This window comes from Triturus cristatus, chromosome 4_1 (genome assembly GCF_964204655.1).
Source record: "Triturus cristatus chromosome 4_1, aTriCri1.1, whole genome shotgun sequence".
NCBI classification, from domain to species: Eukaryota; Metazoa; Chordata; class Amphibia; order Caudata; family Salamandridae; genus Triturus; species Triturus cristatus.
This window is the reverse complement of record NC_140585.1, coordinates 891,348,316-891,363,420: the sequence shown is the minus strand read 5'-3', so window position 1 is coordinate 891,363,420 and position 15,105 is coordinate 891,348,316. Positions and strand designations below refer to the sequence as shown.

Genomic DNA, 15,105 nt, shown 5'->3' with positions numbered 1-15,105 from the left:
TGATCCTGTCTGCAGAGATCTGTATTGCCAAGATGTTAATAAAAATTGTCTTAAAAAAAATGGAAGACTGCATGGATTTGTGCTTGCTACAGGCAATACTTGAGGTAATATCATGGAACTCAAAACCGGCCCACCAGACCATAGAACAGGCCCACAAATATCTAAAAAACAGTCCACACACTGACCTATTGGACCAGCTTGTTGTGGACTTGCCTGATTACCCTATAGGCTAGCCCAGATCTTTTTCCTATAACACTCTTATACCTCCAAGTCCTATTAGCAGTTCAGTCTCACTGCACATGTATCTTGCCCCAGTGTCATGTATTACCTGTCTCCGTGTCCACATATTCCACATCTCATTGTCGATTTCTCAGCCCCACTGTAGGTCCTCACTGTCAAAGTATCAGTTCGGTGTGTTCTCTGTCCTACTGTCTGCATGTTCCCAGATCAAATGCAACAGAGAGAAAATGAGACAAAGGCAGGGGGAGAGAGAGAAAAAAAAAGAGAGAGAGAGAGAGAAAGACAGAGAGACAGGCGAAGACAAAAAGAGAGCGAGAGAGAGAAAGAGAGAGAGAGGGATAGAGAGAGCCTGTGTATGCCAACATTCAAAAAGAGATGGACATCTTTTGTAAGAAGTTGTTTGCACAACACAGTACAACAATACCAGTACAAGTCAAAATCATGGGAAAATTTGAATGATTTACCTGTAGTAGGACTTTCTCTCAGCAAACGCTCTTCTGTTGAAAAATAGAAAAGAAAGAAAACATGTAAACAAAGAACTCTAGCCAAAAGTAGATGCAAAGAGTTAATAACTTGTGCTACATAAATAAACAGTGTATTCAAGATATAAAATATTCCAGCTACAGATAGCATGATACGAGTAGACATCCACTGTTAACGTGAATGAGATTTTAATGCTACTTGGTCAGTGCAGGGGGGTATAACATTTTGTTAAAAATGGAGTCTCTTTCTCAATCGGCAAGTAAAACGCAAACCTTTTCCCTATATGTAAGCGATTTCTTTTGTCTGCTTTGGCACTTGTAATGGTAATTGTTAGTTGTATTCTTCACACACAGGCACATTTATGCATATGTTGTCCCATGCCTAAAAGTCCATTCCTTTTAGAAGTATAGTCGAGACAAAACTAAAGGAACATTTTGATATGCCAATCCAATTATTGGTATCACACATTTTTGGGACGTATACCTGGGTCATGGGCTGATTCTTTTATCAATCAATCAAAGTACTTGTAAAGCGCACTACTTACCCGTGAGGGTCTCAAGGCGCGGGGGGGGGGGGGGGTGCCGCTACTGCTCGAAGAAGGTGAGTAGGTCTTGGGTCTGCCGTAGGTAGGTCGGGAGGGTGTTCCAGGTCTTGGCGGCGAGGTAGGAAAAGATCTGCTGCCGGAGGCCGTTCGTTGGATGCGGGGGACAGTGGCGAGGGGGAGGCTGGCGGAGCAGAGCTGGCGGGTGGGGGTGTAGAAGCTGAGTCTGCTGTTCAGGTAGGCTGGTCCGGCATTGTGGAGTGCTTTGTGTGCGTGGGCGAGGAGCTTGAAGGTGATCCTCTTGTCGACGGGGAGCCAGTGTAGGTCTCTCAGGTGGGGGGTGATGTGGCTGCGGCGGGGGACGTTGAGGGTCAGTCGGGCGGAGGCGTTTTGGATGTGTTGTAGTCGACACAGTTGTTTGGCTGGGATTCCTGCGTAGAGTGCGTTGCCGTAGTCCAGCCTGCTGCTGACGAGGGCCTGTGTCACTGTTCTTCTTGTTTTGGTTGGGATCCACTTGTAGATCCTGCGGAGCATGCGGAGGGTGTTGTAGCAGGAGGAGGAGACGGTGCTGACCTGCTTCGACATGGAGAGGGAGGAGTCGAGGACGAATCCTAGGTTGCGTGCGTGGTCGGTGGGTGTCGGTGCTGTTCCCAGCGTGGTCGGCCACCAGGAGTCGTTCCAGGCTGAGGGGGTGGGTCCGAGGATGAGGACCTCCGTCTTGTCCGAGTTCAGCTTCAGATGGCTGCTCCTCATCCAGTCGGCAACGGCCTTCATTCTCTCGTGGAGGTTGGTTTTGGCGGTGTGCGGGTCCTTGGTGAGGGAGAGGATGAGCTGGGTGTCGTCGGCGTAGGAGATGATGTTGAGGTTGTGTTGGCGGGCCATTTGTGCGAGGGGGGCCATGTAGACGTTGAACAGCGTCGGGCTGAGGGCTGAGCCCTGGGGGACACCGCAGATGATGTCGGTGGCTTCGGATCGGAAGGGTGGGAGGCGGACGCTCTGGGTTCTGCCGGAGAGGAAGGACGTGGTCCAGTCGAGGGCCTTCTCTTGGATTCCGGCTTCTTGGAGGCGTGTCTTTAGAGTGCGGTGGCAGACCGTGTCGAAGGCGGCTGACAGGTCCAGGAGGATGAGGGCTGATGTTTCGCCGTTGTCGAGTTGGCACCTGATGTCGTCTGTGGAGGCGATGAGGGCTGTCTCGGTGCTGTGGTTTCATCTGAATCTGGACTGGGAGGGGTCTAAGATGTTGTTGTCTTCGAGGTGGCGGGCCAGTTGTATATTGACTATTTTTTCGATGACCTTCGCCGGGAACAGGAGTAGGGAGATGGGCCGGAAGTTCTTGAGGTCCTTGGGGTCAGCCTCGGGCTTCTTGAGGAGGGTGCTGATTTCGGCGTGCTTCCAGCTTTCCGGGAATCTCGCTGTTTCGAAGGAGGTGTTGATGACCTTTCGTAGTTGGGGTGCGATGGCTGCGTCTGCTTTGTTGAATACGTGGTGTGGGCACGGGTCTGACGGAGATCCAGAGTGGATGGAGTTCATGACCTTGCGTGTCTCGTCGTCCTTGACGATGGCCCAGGAGGTCAGGCGGATGGTGTGGGTGGTGTTCGCAGGGGGGGTGGGTTCTGGCGTAGTCGGGGCAGTCGTGGTGTTGAAGCTGTCGTGGATGTCAGCGATCTCGCGGTGGAAGAAGGTGGCCAGTGAGTCGCACAGTTCTTGTGAGGGCGGGATGTCATTGGTGTTGGCGCTGGGTTTGGAGTGTTCCTTCACGATACCGAAGAGCTCTCTGCTGTCATGTGCGTTGTTCTCCAGGCGGTCTTTGAAGGAAGATCTCTTGGCTAATCAGATGAGGTGGTGATGTTTGCGGGTGGCGTCCTTGTGGGCTGCGTGGCTGTCCGGTGTGCGTTCATGGAGCCATTTCTTCTCCAGGTTCTGGCATGCGCGTTTGGAGGTCTGGAGCTCGTCGGTGAACCAGGTGTCTTTCTTGCTGGTGTGACTGTTGGAGGGTTTCTTGAACGATGCGAGGGTGTTGGCGCAGTCGTTGATCCACTGTCTGAGGTTGCGGGCGGCGGCGCCTGGGTCAGTGGGATCGGTGGGTGGGTTCTGGGCGAGGGTGGTGGTGGTGGTCAGCTGGTCCTCGGTGACATTGCTCCAGCAGCGGTGGGGCAGCGGGTGGTGCGTGGTTGGTTTCTTGAAGGTGAAATGGATGCAGCAAATGTCGGTCCAGTAGAGCTCGGTGGTGTGGTGGTAGGCGATGTGGGTGCTAGTGGAGAAGATGGGGTCCAGTGTGTGTCTGGCGGCGTGGGTGGGTGCAGTGACGAGTTGTCTGAGGCCGAGCTTGGCGAGGTTGTCGATCAGGGTGGCGGAGTTGGCGTTGTTGTTGTTCTCGAGGTGGAAGTTCAGGTCCCCGAGGAGGATGTAGTCCGTGGAGGCCAGTGCATGGGTGCTGGCGCGGTCGGCGATGGTGTCGCTGAACTTTGCCCAGGGTCCAGGGGGTCTTTAGATGAGTGTTTCTCTGAGGGTGGTGTTGGGGTCGGTGTGGATCCGGAAGTGCAGGTGTTCGGCGGTGTTGATGGTGTCATCCACATGGGTGGAGACCTTGAGGGTGGACTTGTGGACGATGGCTATTCCTCCTCCGATTTCATTGGCGCGATCCCTGCGGGTGATCTTGTAGCCGTCCGGGATGGCTATGGCGATGTCGGGTGCCGAGGAGTCGATCCACCAGGTCTCAGTCAGGAAGGCGACGTCTGGGGTGGAGGTGTCGAGCAGGTCCCAGAGCTCGACGGCGTGTTTGCGTGCGGAGCGGGTGTTGAGGAGTATGCAGCGAAGGTGGTTGGGTCCGGTCCTGGGAGGTTTGGTGGCTCTGTCGCAGGTGAAGCTGCAGGTGTGGCAGGAGATAGGTCCGTGGGTGCGTTTCGGGGCGGCCTGGAAGCAGCGGTGGTCTCGGCCGGTGTTGAGAGCGTGGAGGGTGCTGGCGTCGTAGCGGTGTCTGGTGGCGTGGCGGTTACGGGGACCAGGGGTTCTGGCTCTGGGCGTGGTCCAGGCGCGGACGGGCACAGACGGGCTTGCCTCTGGCACGCCTTAGGCGCGCCAGCGGTGCGGCCGCGCAGCGGCTGCCATTTAAGGCAAGGTGGGAGGGAGGAGCAGCTGGGAGGCGGGAGCGGGGACAACAGCGAGGGGTACAGAAGGCAAAGGGGGGATACTGGAAAAACAGGGATCACAAAAGGAACAGTCAAAGGGCAATGATACAGTTACAGTACAAATACAAATACCACAAAAACCACAAGTATGGCAGAGACAACGAACCAGCAGAGCTGCTCAGTGCAGCACAGCAGCGGCGAACTCACGAGGCAGGAGGCAGCAGGGGGGAAGGCACGGGCACAACTGGTGGAGCTGTGCGGCGTGGGGAGCGACCTGGTCTGCAGGCAGGGTCAGGGGTCGCTCTCACCACCGCGCAGCGGCCGCCATTTAAGGCGAGGTGGGAGGGAGGAGCAGCTGAGAGGCGGGAGCGGGGTACAGAAGGCAAAAAGGTGGCAGGCCGCAGGGGAGCAGCGGCGGGAGCGGGGACAACGGCGAGGGGTACAGAAGGCAAAGGGGGGATACTGGAAAAAGAGGGGCCACAAAAGGAACAGTCAAAGGGCAATGATACAGTTACAGTTCAAATACAAATACCACAAAAACCACAAGTATGGCAGAGACAACGAACCAGCAGAGCTGCTCAGCACAGCACAGCAGCGGCGAACTCACGAGGCAGGAGGCAGCAGGGGGTAAGGCACTGGCACAACTGGTGGAGCTGTGCGGCGTGGGATAGCGACCTGGACTAACGGCAAACTATAATGGATTCATTATTTGCTATTAGTCTGCAGATAATTACTTACAATTGGAACAAGTATTGGCAATGCAAATAGGTTTAGCCTTTCACATAGCTTCTTTGCCTCAAGTCACTGGTATGTATCTCTCTCAAGAAGCATCATCTTGAGGTCTTTAGCGAGGCTGCAGTCCCTCGTGATGTTACTAGATGTCCCTTTCCCTCCAAAAGCAATTGCTTATAAAGTCTTGTATTAACTTGCATTGCCTCTAGTTGCTACTGGATGTCTCTCTCAAGTCAAAAGTAGCTGCTTGAAAAGTCTTTAAGAAGGCTGTAATGCCTCGGGATGTTACCAATTGTCTGCCCCTCTTGAGTCAACTCCAACTGCTTGGAGTCACAAAGCAGCTGTACCTTAAGTTACTAATAGATGACCCTCCAGGGTTAAATATGTAACTTCACTAAAGGTCTTTCACAAAACATACTAGATGTCCCTCCCAAGTCAGATCCAACAGCCTGACGTCTTCATGAAGCTGCAGTAACTCAAGTCATTACTAGATATCCCTCTCAAGTCAAGTGGAACAGACTGAAGGCTTCTACAGAGCTGCAGCACTACAAGTGTTTATTATCTGTCCCTCTTCAATCAGACCCAACTGGCTGAAGTCTTCACTAAGCTGCAGTATACTAAGGTGTTACTAGATGTTGCTCTCAAGTCACATGCAACTGCTTCAAATTCTCTTCAGAAAGGTGAGGGGGTGGCTTCAAAATAAATATGTGCTAATAGGCTTTTTTATTTTAGTGTGTTTTTACAGGATAAATTACTATGCTAAACCTGGTTTATGAATCAATATTGTAACTTTCAATACAAATCTTGAGTACCATGGAACCCTGTGGTGACACCCTTATAGGTATAGGTACAAGCAGTCATTTCTAAATTAAAGTGCATTCAACGTTGTACTCAGCGGACTACTTTTAAACTACAAATATACATCTGTCGGTAAATGCTATTTTATAATGAGGGATGGCTGAACTGTGCTGATCCATTGCCCTTTGCTGTGGCAGGAGAGAAAGACAGCACAAAAACAATGGATAAGGAAATTTGACGAAATACCCTCCTATTTATTTGTATGTATGTATGTATGTATGATCACTCTGAGTTTTGGGAAAAACTGAGGTTAGCAAGACATTCACAAACCTGTAGTGCCTCAGGCAGCTACTGATGGCCCTCTTGTGTCAGATATAACTACTTAAAGGCTTCGCAAAGCTGCAGGAATGCAAGTCATTACCGGTTGCCCCTCTGGAATCAGATGCAACCGCTTGAAATCTTCTTAAACCTGAAGTTGCAGCTGCTGCAAATGTCCTTTACAAAGCTGAGTAGGTGTGGCTTTAACATCTAAATTTGCATAGTCACTTTTGCTATTCTTGTAATTTGTGTTTTTATGGGCTAAATAAGTGTGTAAACTGATTTATGATCATGGCGAGTCAATACTGCAGCAAACAATCAATGCCTTAATTGTTATGGAAGTAGGTGATGACACCCTAACATATATAGCTGCTAGAAGTCACTGGTAAACATATTGATTTTAAATTTCTATATTTTTGGAGGGGTGTTTTTAAGGTGAGTAAACACGTGCACAAGCAACACTCAGTCACTCAAAGGGAAAGCAGCCAATGGCTGAAGTGGCCTTACCCATTGGCGTATAGTGTGTTCAGCGGTGAATCTCTACCGTGAACACGTAAAGCGCTCTGATACCCTCTAGGGTCAAGTTCGCGCTATTTAAAACTTTATAAATAAATAAATAAAGCAGCATAATTTGAGTCCAATGAATAAAGAGGGATGCCACGCTCTATATGTATGCATTTCTATCATGATATTTGGGAAACCCTGAGGCTGGCAAGACAGTTAATGATGTCTTTCGGCCAGATCTAAAAATGCTGAGAATAGTTCATGCCAAACGTAGTGGAATGGGCCTTTGCCATTATTGCAGATTGGATTTAACAAAACTTCCACATAGCTTGCCATTAAAAATGACACACTTTCCCTTTGCTAGCGTTTTATTCTTTATGCTTTTTATTCATAGCTTTCTTTAATACAACTGGAAGTTCCTTACATTTAACGCTGTGGTCCTGGAACTGCTATAACACTTTATGGTTTAAGACAATTTTACTTCAATGTCATGTGTTATTTCTAAGAATTTGTGGGGTTTTACCTAGTGCTGGCAGCATGGTATTTTCAGCATTGCAGATTAGAATTGCACATCTTAACCCATATCTTCATCCTTACTTTTACTTTCTTTTCTCGTTCATTTTCTAAAATATAATATAAAATGCTGTTTGCAAGAAAGAACTTTTTCCTTTTTGATAGTAACATTTTATTGCAGTTGATGCACTTTATCACTTATCCTTTCAAGTTTCCGCAATTTCACTGTGATATATTTTGTTTCCTTCACTCCAATTTAAAAAGCAATATTTGTTTGTAACTTGTTATTGTTCTTGGATTTTTGGTAATAAAGCTTTTCAAACAACAGAGGACAGATGTGCAAAATGGTGATTAAGTGAATGAACCACAAAAACACCTCTGCAATTGCGTACACGCAGGTATTCATCTCGAACCATATCACGTCTCCAGAAAGCATTGGCGTACACACCATGCACCTAACACATAACATACATATACACACAGAGATGCAGATACAGAAAGGGGTTTTTGGGCAGCCTCTCACAGCCATTGGCTACCGGACCTCAACTGACTTAAGCCATTGGCTTTAGGGTTTGTCTATCAGCAATGATATCAACTCACTGTATTTTGCAGATGGAATTTTTTTTAAAACAGTTCCACACACCTTCTGTCACCCTCCCCGCCTTCTGCTTCCTCGTCTTCCTCATTAGATCGCACTGACATATACATATTATATTAGAATGCAACATGCCCGCAGCACCTGCCCTTCCCTGGTAATGCTGTTCTGCTTCAGCGACTTTGCCTCTTTCCTCTCTAGCGCTTCTCGAAGTTCAAAGAGCTAGGCGCTACTCTCCTGCGCTGCTGTGCCCTGGTGTACTTCTAAGGGTGGCACTCTGCGGCTGGAGAGGTTGCAAATTGGGCAACATGAGGGCCATAGGGAGATTTAGGGCCTCATTTATGAGGCCCCTTGTGCTGTTGGAAAGTCACTTTTTGTGACATTCCGTGGCGCAGGAGCCTGCTCGATATTGTGCAGCATACATAGAAAGTGGAAAAGGGCTCTTGTGATTGTTTTTGTGCAGGAAGGTTTCCCTTACTGACCAAAAATGATCATCCCTGCAACGTAGGCACCCTTGCATCATGGTGAAAATGTGCCTGTTTTGGCGCAGTGCAGACAATTGTGCACCAGCGCAGGGGAAAAGGACAGAAATGCCCCATATCTGATAGATATGGGTCATTCCTGCCATTTTCTTTTGCCGTAGGGCAGTGCTGCAGGAAGGCCTGCGGCACTGCCCTATGGCAAAACCTCAAAAAATGAGGCCCTTAGGGCCTCATTCATTAAAAATGTTGCATCGCTGTGTGACAACAATGATGCAACATTTTTCAGTGAGCCCTCCTTAGGACACCATGAATGCGCCATATTTACTTTTTTTTTTTAATATGGGGGGTTGACCCTATAATACCACCCAAACTAGGCCACAACAATAGTTTAGAACAAAACGTTGTTTGGGCGTGCATTATGAATTACTGCATTCAACAAACCACTTTAAAAACTAGAGTGGTTGGGTGTCTTTATTCCACCTTTAATTATTTTCATTTTTTTATATAGTACATTAATCATTTAAGTCATGTCATAGAGAAGAACAATACTTTTTAGTGACATTCAACACGACATCAAACGGCATTTACTTCTGCCTTGTGGAGCTGCCGCCAATGAGAGGCCGGTGAGGGACGCTGTTAGGTAGCTTCAGTTAAAAATCAGGCAAGTTCTTTTTGCTAACACACGCGTAGCAGCACGCAGATTCCTTCAATTGTGTTAGGCCCATGGTGCTTACACGCAGCTTCACCTTTTTGTTTTTTAGAAACAACACACAAACACGTCCCCAGCTGGGTAACACGTTAACGATCAGCAAGAATCCAGTGCGTTATTAACCCCGCTTTGATGATGCCTATTCGTCTAAAAAGATCTGTGACACTAGATAAGAACAGACGCATGAATATATGTAATCCTTTCTATCATTCAGGTGCCACTGACAGAATGTGTGTACAGTGCCCCACCTTGTGTATTGAAATTCGGAAACTTAGTAGATCACAAATATTTTAAGAAATAGATGAGGGCGTCGCCCACGTTAAAATCAACTAAAGTGAGGTATGTCCTTTTCACTTTTGAAACACCGTGTGCATTTGCCTTATGATCTTAACAGTTAAACCATAGCACGTGTTCTCCATTTATATCTTATAGGCTGTCCTTCAACCACTATCCCACACAACGTTTAGCAAAAATTAATCAACGGAATCATCGTTTGACACTTCTCATTACAAACAAACGGCAAGTTACACACTAATTTTGGTGTTGATTAGAATTATGAGCAATTGCTCAACACACGTTATAATAGAGTGCACCAACTTTAGAGATGTTGGATTCACAGTTTGGTAAATGCTCCAACTTCTCTCTACTTTTTAGATTTTTTCCCACACTACGCTGCTTCCCGTGCCATTAATTGCTAAACAGCACTGGGAATCAACACCCCTGAATGGTAAGAATAGATGTAATATTTTTGCCATAAATTCGTGGGAAATTTGAATACAGGGACACCCAGCTGATACAATTTTTTTTCATTTCACAAAATGTTAGTGTTTGACCTGTCCTGGTCCTGAGGAGAACCCAAAAAGAAAAGTAGGGTTCTGGAACGCGTCGACCCACCCCAGCTAGCTGTAACCACCATCATTCTACTGATTAATACAGTGTACAAACAAGGCAATTCGCCTGGTGGAATTGTTGCATTGGCTAGCTGTGGAATGTGAAAATGTAAACAAGTTGTGCCGCCATTGTTTCATTGTCAAATTTAGGACTGTTCTATCGTTTCTTTTGTCAGTTTTTGTAATGTTTTGTCATTTTATTGGTTATTTATCCATCGAACGTCAATTGTGCTGTTATTTCTTGATGTTGTGTTGAATGTCACTAAAAATTATTGTTCTTCTCTATGACATGACTTAAATGGTTAATGTACTATATAAACAAATGAAAAAATGAAAGGTGGAATAAAGACACCCAACCATTCTAGTTGTTAAAGTGGTTTGTTGAATGCAGTTATTCATAATGCACGCCCAAACAACTTTTTGTTCTAAAATATTTACTGTATGGCGCTTAATGTTGCAAGGAGTTACAGATACGTCCGTATTTCTGACATATCTGTAGGCGCAGTAATGACGCATTGCTGGAGTGTGTCACAAAAGTGACGCAACTCCAGCAATGGGTTTTACACATGGGCAAGTCCCATGTTAAATGCGTCTGCATCAGTCTTATGCCTGCTCTGAGGCAGGCGTAAGATTTAGGCGCAGTGGTGTTCTAGAAGTGGCGCAGTGAAATCGGATAGATTTTACTGCGCCACTTTCATGAGGCTTTTTGCGGGGGAACCCCCACCCTGCATACATTATACCTGACTCGGGTATAATGAAGCCCAGGGCTTTACAAAGTGACGCATCTGCTTAGATGTGTCACTTTGAAATAAGGGCGCAACGGGGCACATTTTTTACGCCACCGGTGCGCCACAAATACTGATGCAATGGCGGCGCAAAGGGCTCATAAATAAGCCCCTTAGTGTTTGTGAGCTCCTGTTATCAACATCAAAGCACTGAAAACAAAGATTAATTATGGCTCTACAGAATAAAAAACTCTGTTTTTAAATATCTTCATTTTAGTGAAAGTTGGAACAAAAAGTATCCTAGCTAAAAAAACATGAAATAGTAAATGTAACCAGCCACATCTGTCAGCAGTAACCAGATGGTGTTCCTGGCTATTTGAACCGAATGAAGGGACTTACCACCGAATGGGAGTCGCAGCTGACCCTAGAGAGAAGTCGGCTATCCCCCCTGTCGGCAGCAAACAAAAGGTAAGGCAGCAGCAGGGCGCGAGAGTGCACCAAAAAAGGAAAAGGTTCAGCGAATGATAAGAGCAGTTTGGGGTCAAAGGACTCAATCAAGGAGGAAGGGCGGGGTCACAAGTGCGCCCATAAAGGCGACACTGCTTGTCTGAGGCAAGGGTTCGAGTCCCACCACTGGTGGCAAGAGTTAGAAGGGAGTCATTGGAAGGAGAGGACTCCAGGACTTGCCGGTCAAGCTGGTTATATAAATGACACAAAAAATGCCCATTAGCCCGCAGTGTCAATTACACCAGTGCAATAGTATGTCACCACTGCTCAGAAGAGCATTTGTGCGGGCATCCTGACATGGTTTCTAATGAATGCGCCAGCGTGAGCCACAATTGTTATCTAACCTGTGTCTGAAGGATCGCTATTAGTGGCTTTGTATTAGCCACCTATCAAGCATGTGATGCGTAACTATATACTGGCTGACTGGGGATTGACGCTGGGTAGGACTGGCACAGGGGGAATCAGCCGAATGCCGGGCATAGATATGCCCAGCGCTAGGGCCAGGAGCTTTAACTTAGTCCCCCAAGGGGTTACCCTAGCAAGGGAGCTTTCTTTCCCATTAGTACTAAAGTTGCCTTTCAGCTAGCACTGGTACAGGCAGTCGCACAATTGGTAAGCACCCACACAACCAGCCGTGATAAGTGTCAAACTTACCTACTGGTAAATGAGGAACATTCGTGCTCTGGATCATCTAGGAAGGTTCTATTTTATTGCAGGACCAGGCCCTAGCTGGTCCTAACACTTTAGACAGAGTACTTTCATAAGAGTCGTACGCAGCTGGACGGCATGTGGTGTTAGCTGTGGGCTGTGGTTCCAGAGGGTGATGTCTAGTAGCACTGCGAATAATATCATAGGAGATCGAAACACAAAAGAATTTGGCAACCGGCTCTCCCAGGCACCAAGAAAGAGGACAGGTGAAGCCGGTTAGGAACGATCCTACTGGAGAGAGACCAGAGTATTGACTGGTGCCAGCGCTACCTCAAATTCAGTACCACAGGCGGGTAAAGGGCTCTCTATGAGGAGGGAGGGGCATTGATGCAGAGCACATGATGGTTAAAGAGTTAGTTGAGTGTTTATCCTGTTTCCTTGTTGTTAATTACAATTCATAAGTCACGAAACAATATAGCATAGTAAGCTAGGAGCGGGCATGGAAGAGAGACAGGCAAACCAGGAGGTATTGGGTAGGACGGGAAGTGTTCCCAGTCTTTAAAAATATGTTGAGAGGAGCCACAATACGGTAGCTGGAACCAGACAAATGACCTCCAGCCCGGTACTAGTTGATCAATATTACTGAACGATGGTCTGTAGGTTAAGGGACGTAGGTGGGACATTCGGTTCAATCCCAGAATAGTGCAAAACCACTTAGAGGTTACATTGTTTTTTTGGAAGAGTAGGATGGCTGAAAACCGGCGCCCAGTCATACCGGCAGTCAAGCGCCAGTAAAAAAGCTTGCTGGTGCTGGCATAAGCTAATCATGACTTCAGTGATACTGAAAGTGAGCTAGGCTACACACAATGCCGATAAGATAGAGACAAACTGTGGTCATTCGCAGAGAGCAACCCCACTCAGAATCACAAATGCATACTGGGGGTGGGATCAAGATTCCCTAAAAGGTGCTGGGGGATCCAATCAACAATAGGAGCTGGGATATTAGAACCCATCGGGCGAGGAGTTATAGTTAATGGCAAAGTCAGGTGAGAGGATGTAGCCTTACGGCTGAAGCAGTCACCCTCGAAGCAGGGGAACCAGGTTTGAGTCTCGGCAATGACGCTCAACATCCTGTGATTCTGGGCAAGTCACTTAATCTCCCGGTGCCTAACAAAAATTAATGTGTCCATCTGTAACAAAACTGGTGCTCATGTAAAGCACTAGTTCGCGCTATATAAAACTAACAAAAAATAATTAAAAAAACAAATTCTAGGTGTATGTGGGACCAAAGGTACGGTACACAACGCAATCTGAGGACCAGGAGCACAGGCTGGACATGTTGAGGGACTCTCTTCTCGAGAAGGAATAGAAGGGTGGATGCGAAGGGTAGGCTAGGTCACAAACAATGAATAAAGGGAACAGAGGTAGACCAGGGCATCTTCAGATAGCAGCCACCTGGGCTGAATCGTGAGACATATTACATTAGGAGAACAGTATTTCCAAGGGGGTGCATCAAGGGTCAAGTCATAGCCAGAAATTAACCTTGGTAACAAGCCTATATACATTAATAATCAGAGCTTCAGATTAGACCCTTGCAAGGGGGGGTTGGCATGGGCCTCACCATTTGGATGGATGAGACGGCGCAGGAAAAAAGCTGAAGTCAGAGAACCCTTCCTCCGGGGTGTCCCTGGGGGTACACAGATGAAAAGGTTCAGCTACCTGGCAGGGAGCGATAGGTCCTCCAGAACATCGTACAGGCACTAGAATTAACTTTCTTGTGGGCCTGAGGGGAGCTGTCAGTGGTCAGTTAACCAAATCCAGAGTGGCGGGAGTCACAAGGTTTAACAATAAATATCTTCACATAAGGACGTAAAAGGGCAATTGCCCGAACAAGGTCCTTGAGATGTCTTAACAGCAGGGACTTTTGAGACAAGTGCACTCACCCAAAAAAGGTCCTTGGGATACCTTACGGCAGGGTCTCTGGAGGCAAGTGCCCTGACAAGGTCCTTGGGATGCCTCACGGCACAGATACTTGAGACATAAGGTAAAATGGTCAGTGCGGGGCAAACAATGCATTTGCAGCCCAAGCATGGGCACAGGGCCACGAACGCCACACATTTGGTTACAAGTTCTAACCTCGAAGCTCTGACCTGCTGTACCAAGTGACAGAAGTAGAGCTGCCACAGCAGTTGGAAGCAATTTATGACAACCTGGAAGAGACATCATGACTGTAAGGTTGATGCATTGCAGGATTAGACAAATTATGGTCATTGGAATGGAATAAAGTATTGGAGGTATACTGTATAACCTGTTATAAAATGGCTTACGTTGTAATCCAAGATAAGCAAAAATGAGCATGTTGATGACCAATGCCATCATGACAAGTGTGTACTAACGTATGATGTGAATAAACTGCGACCGTTCTAATGCCACAAAGGTCATGGTGTATATAATTGATGGGAATTAATGAACATCAGGAGGGCCCACGAGATGCTCGCAGAGCTGGGGGGGCTTTTGTATAATCACTATTAAAGTAAAGTGACAGCCCTCGAATTAGAACTAATGTGTAAAGCTGCCTTGCATGTGTAATCATGACAAATACATCTGATTTGTCTGAGCTCAGAGCGTCTGAAGACGCAGCCACCCAACCCGCTTGTTCCTAAAGTATTAAGGGTGAAATCATCAGTTGCACTTAAAGCCATGACACTGGCATCACAACGCCACCCCAACCCCCCGGCTCTGTCAGCTGGAGCAGGAAAGGGGGGGGCTGCTACCGGGCCCCCCTGTGTCAATCTCTAAATAGAGAGCAATGAATTCTACAGCATTAGTCACAAACTAGATGAAACCTGTGAGAGTAACACGTGTAGATCGTGTGCCCCAGGGGGCACAGGTTAGCTCCTTAGGGCAGACCTGCGGGGAAAGAACTACACCATGGATCAGGAGCTCACTGCTACCAGTTTGCAACATCACACTTCACACTACAGCCGAGAGCTGACTTGAGACATTCTCATTGTCTCTTCAGACATCGTTGGCTTGTGTATGAATAGAAATAACCAGTAAAACTGCTTTATTCATCAATTATGTAAATTGTGTAATGAATATATTTGTTAGTTATATGTTGGGTTTGTAGGAGTATAGAATGGGAAGCTAATTAAGTAATAATTAATTAACAATAAATTAGTAATTATTGAATTGATTATTAATTATGTAAATTGTGTAATAATTATATGTTGTAGTTATATTAGGTGCAGGCTGCTGGGCGTGTAGGGATATGGGGTGGGAAGTTAATTAT

The 15,105-nt window shown here is 47.0% G+C and overlaps 1 protein-coding gene across 2 annotated transcripts in view; it reads right to left on the bottom strand.

Moving 5' to 3' along the window:
* LOC146855741 (NACHT, LRR and PYD domains-containing protein 5-like) overlaps window positions 1-15,105 on the bottom strand; it is a 376,900-nt gene that overhangs the window by 200,670 nt on the left and 161,125 nt on the right. For both annotated transcript variants that reach the window (XM_085653656.1, XM_085653657.1), the window contains exon 5: window positions 705-737. In XM_085653656.1, coding sequence (XP_085509782.1) covers window positions 705-737 — 33 coding nt within the window. The remainder of the gene's footprint in view (window positions 1-704; window positions 738-15,105) is intronic.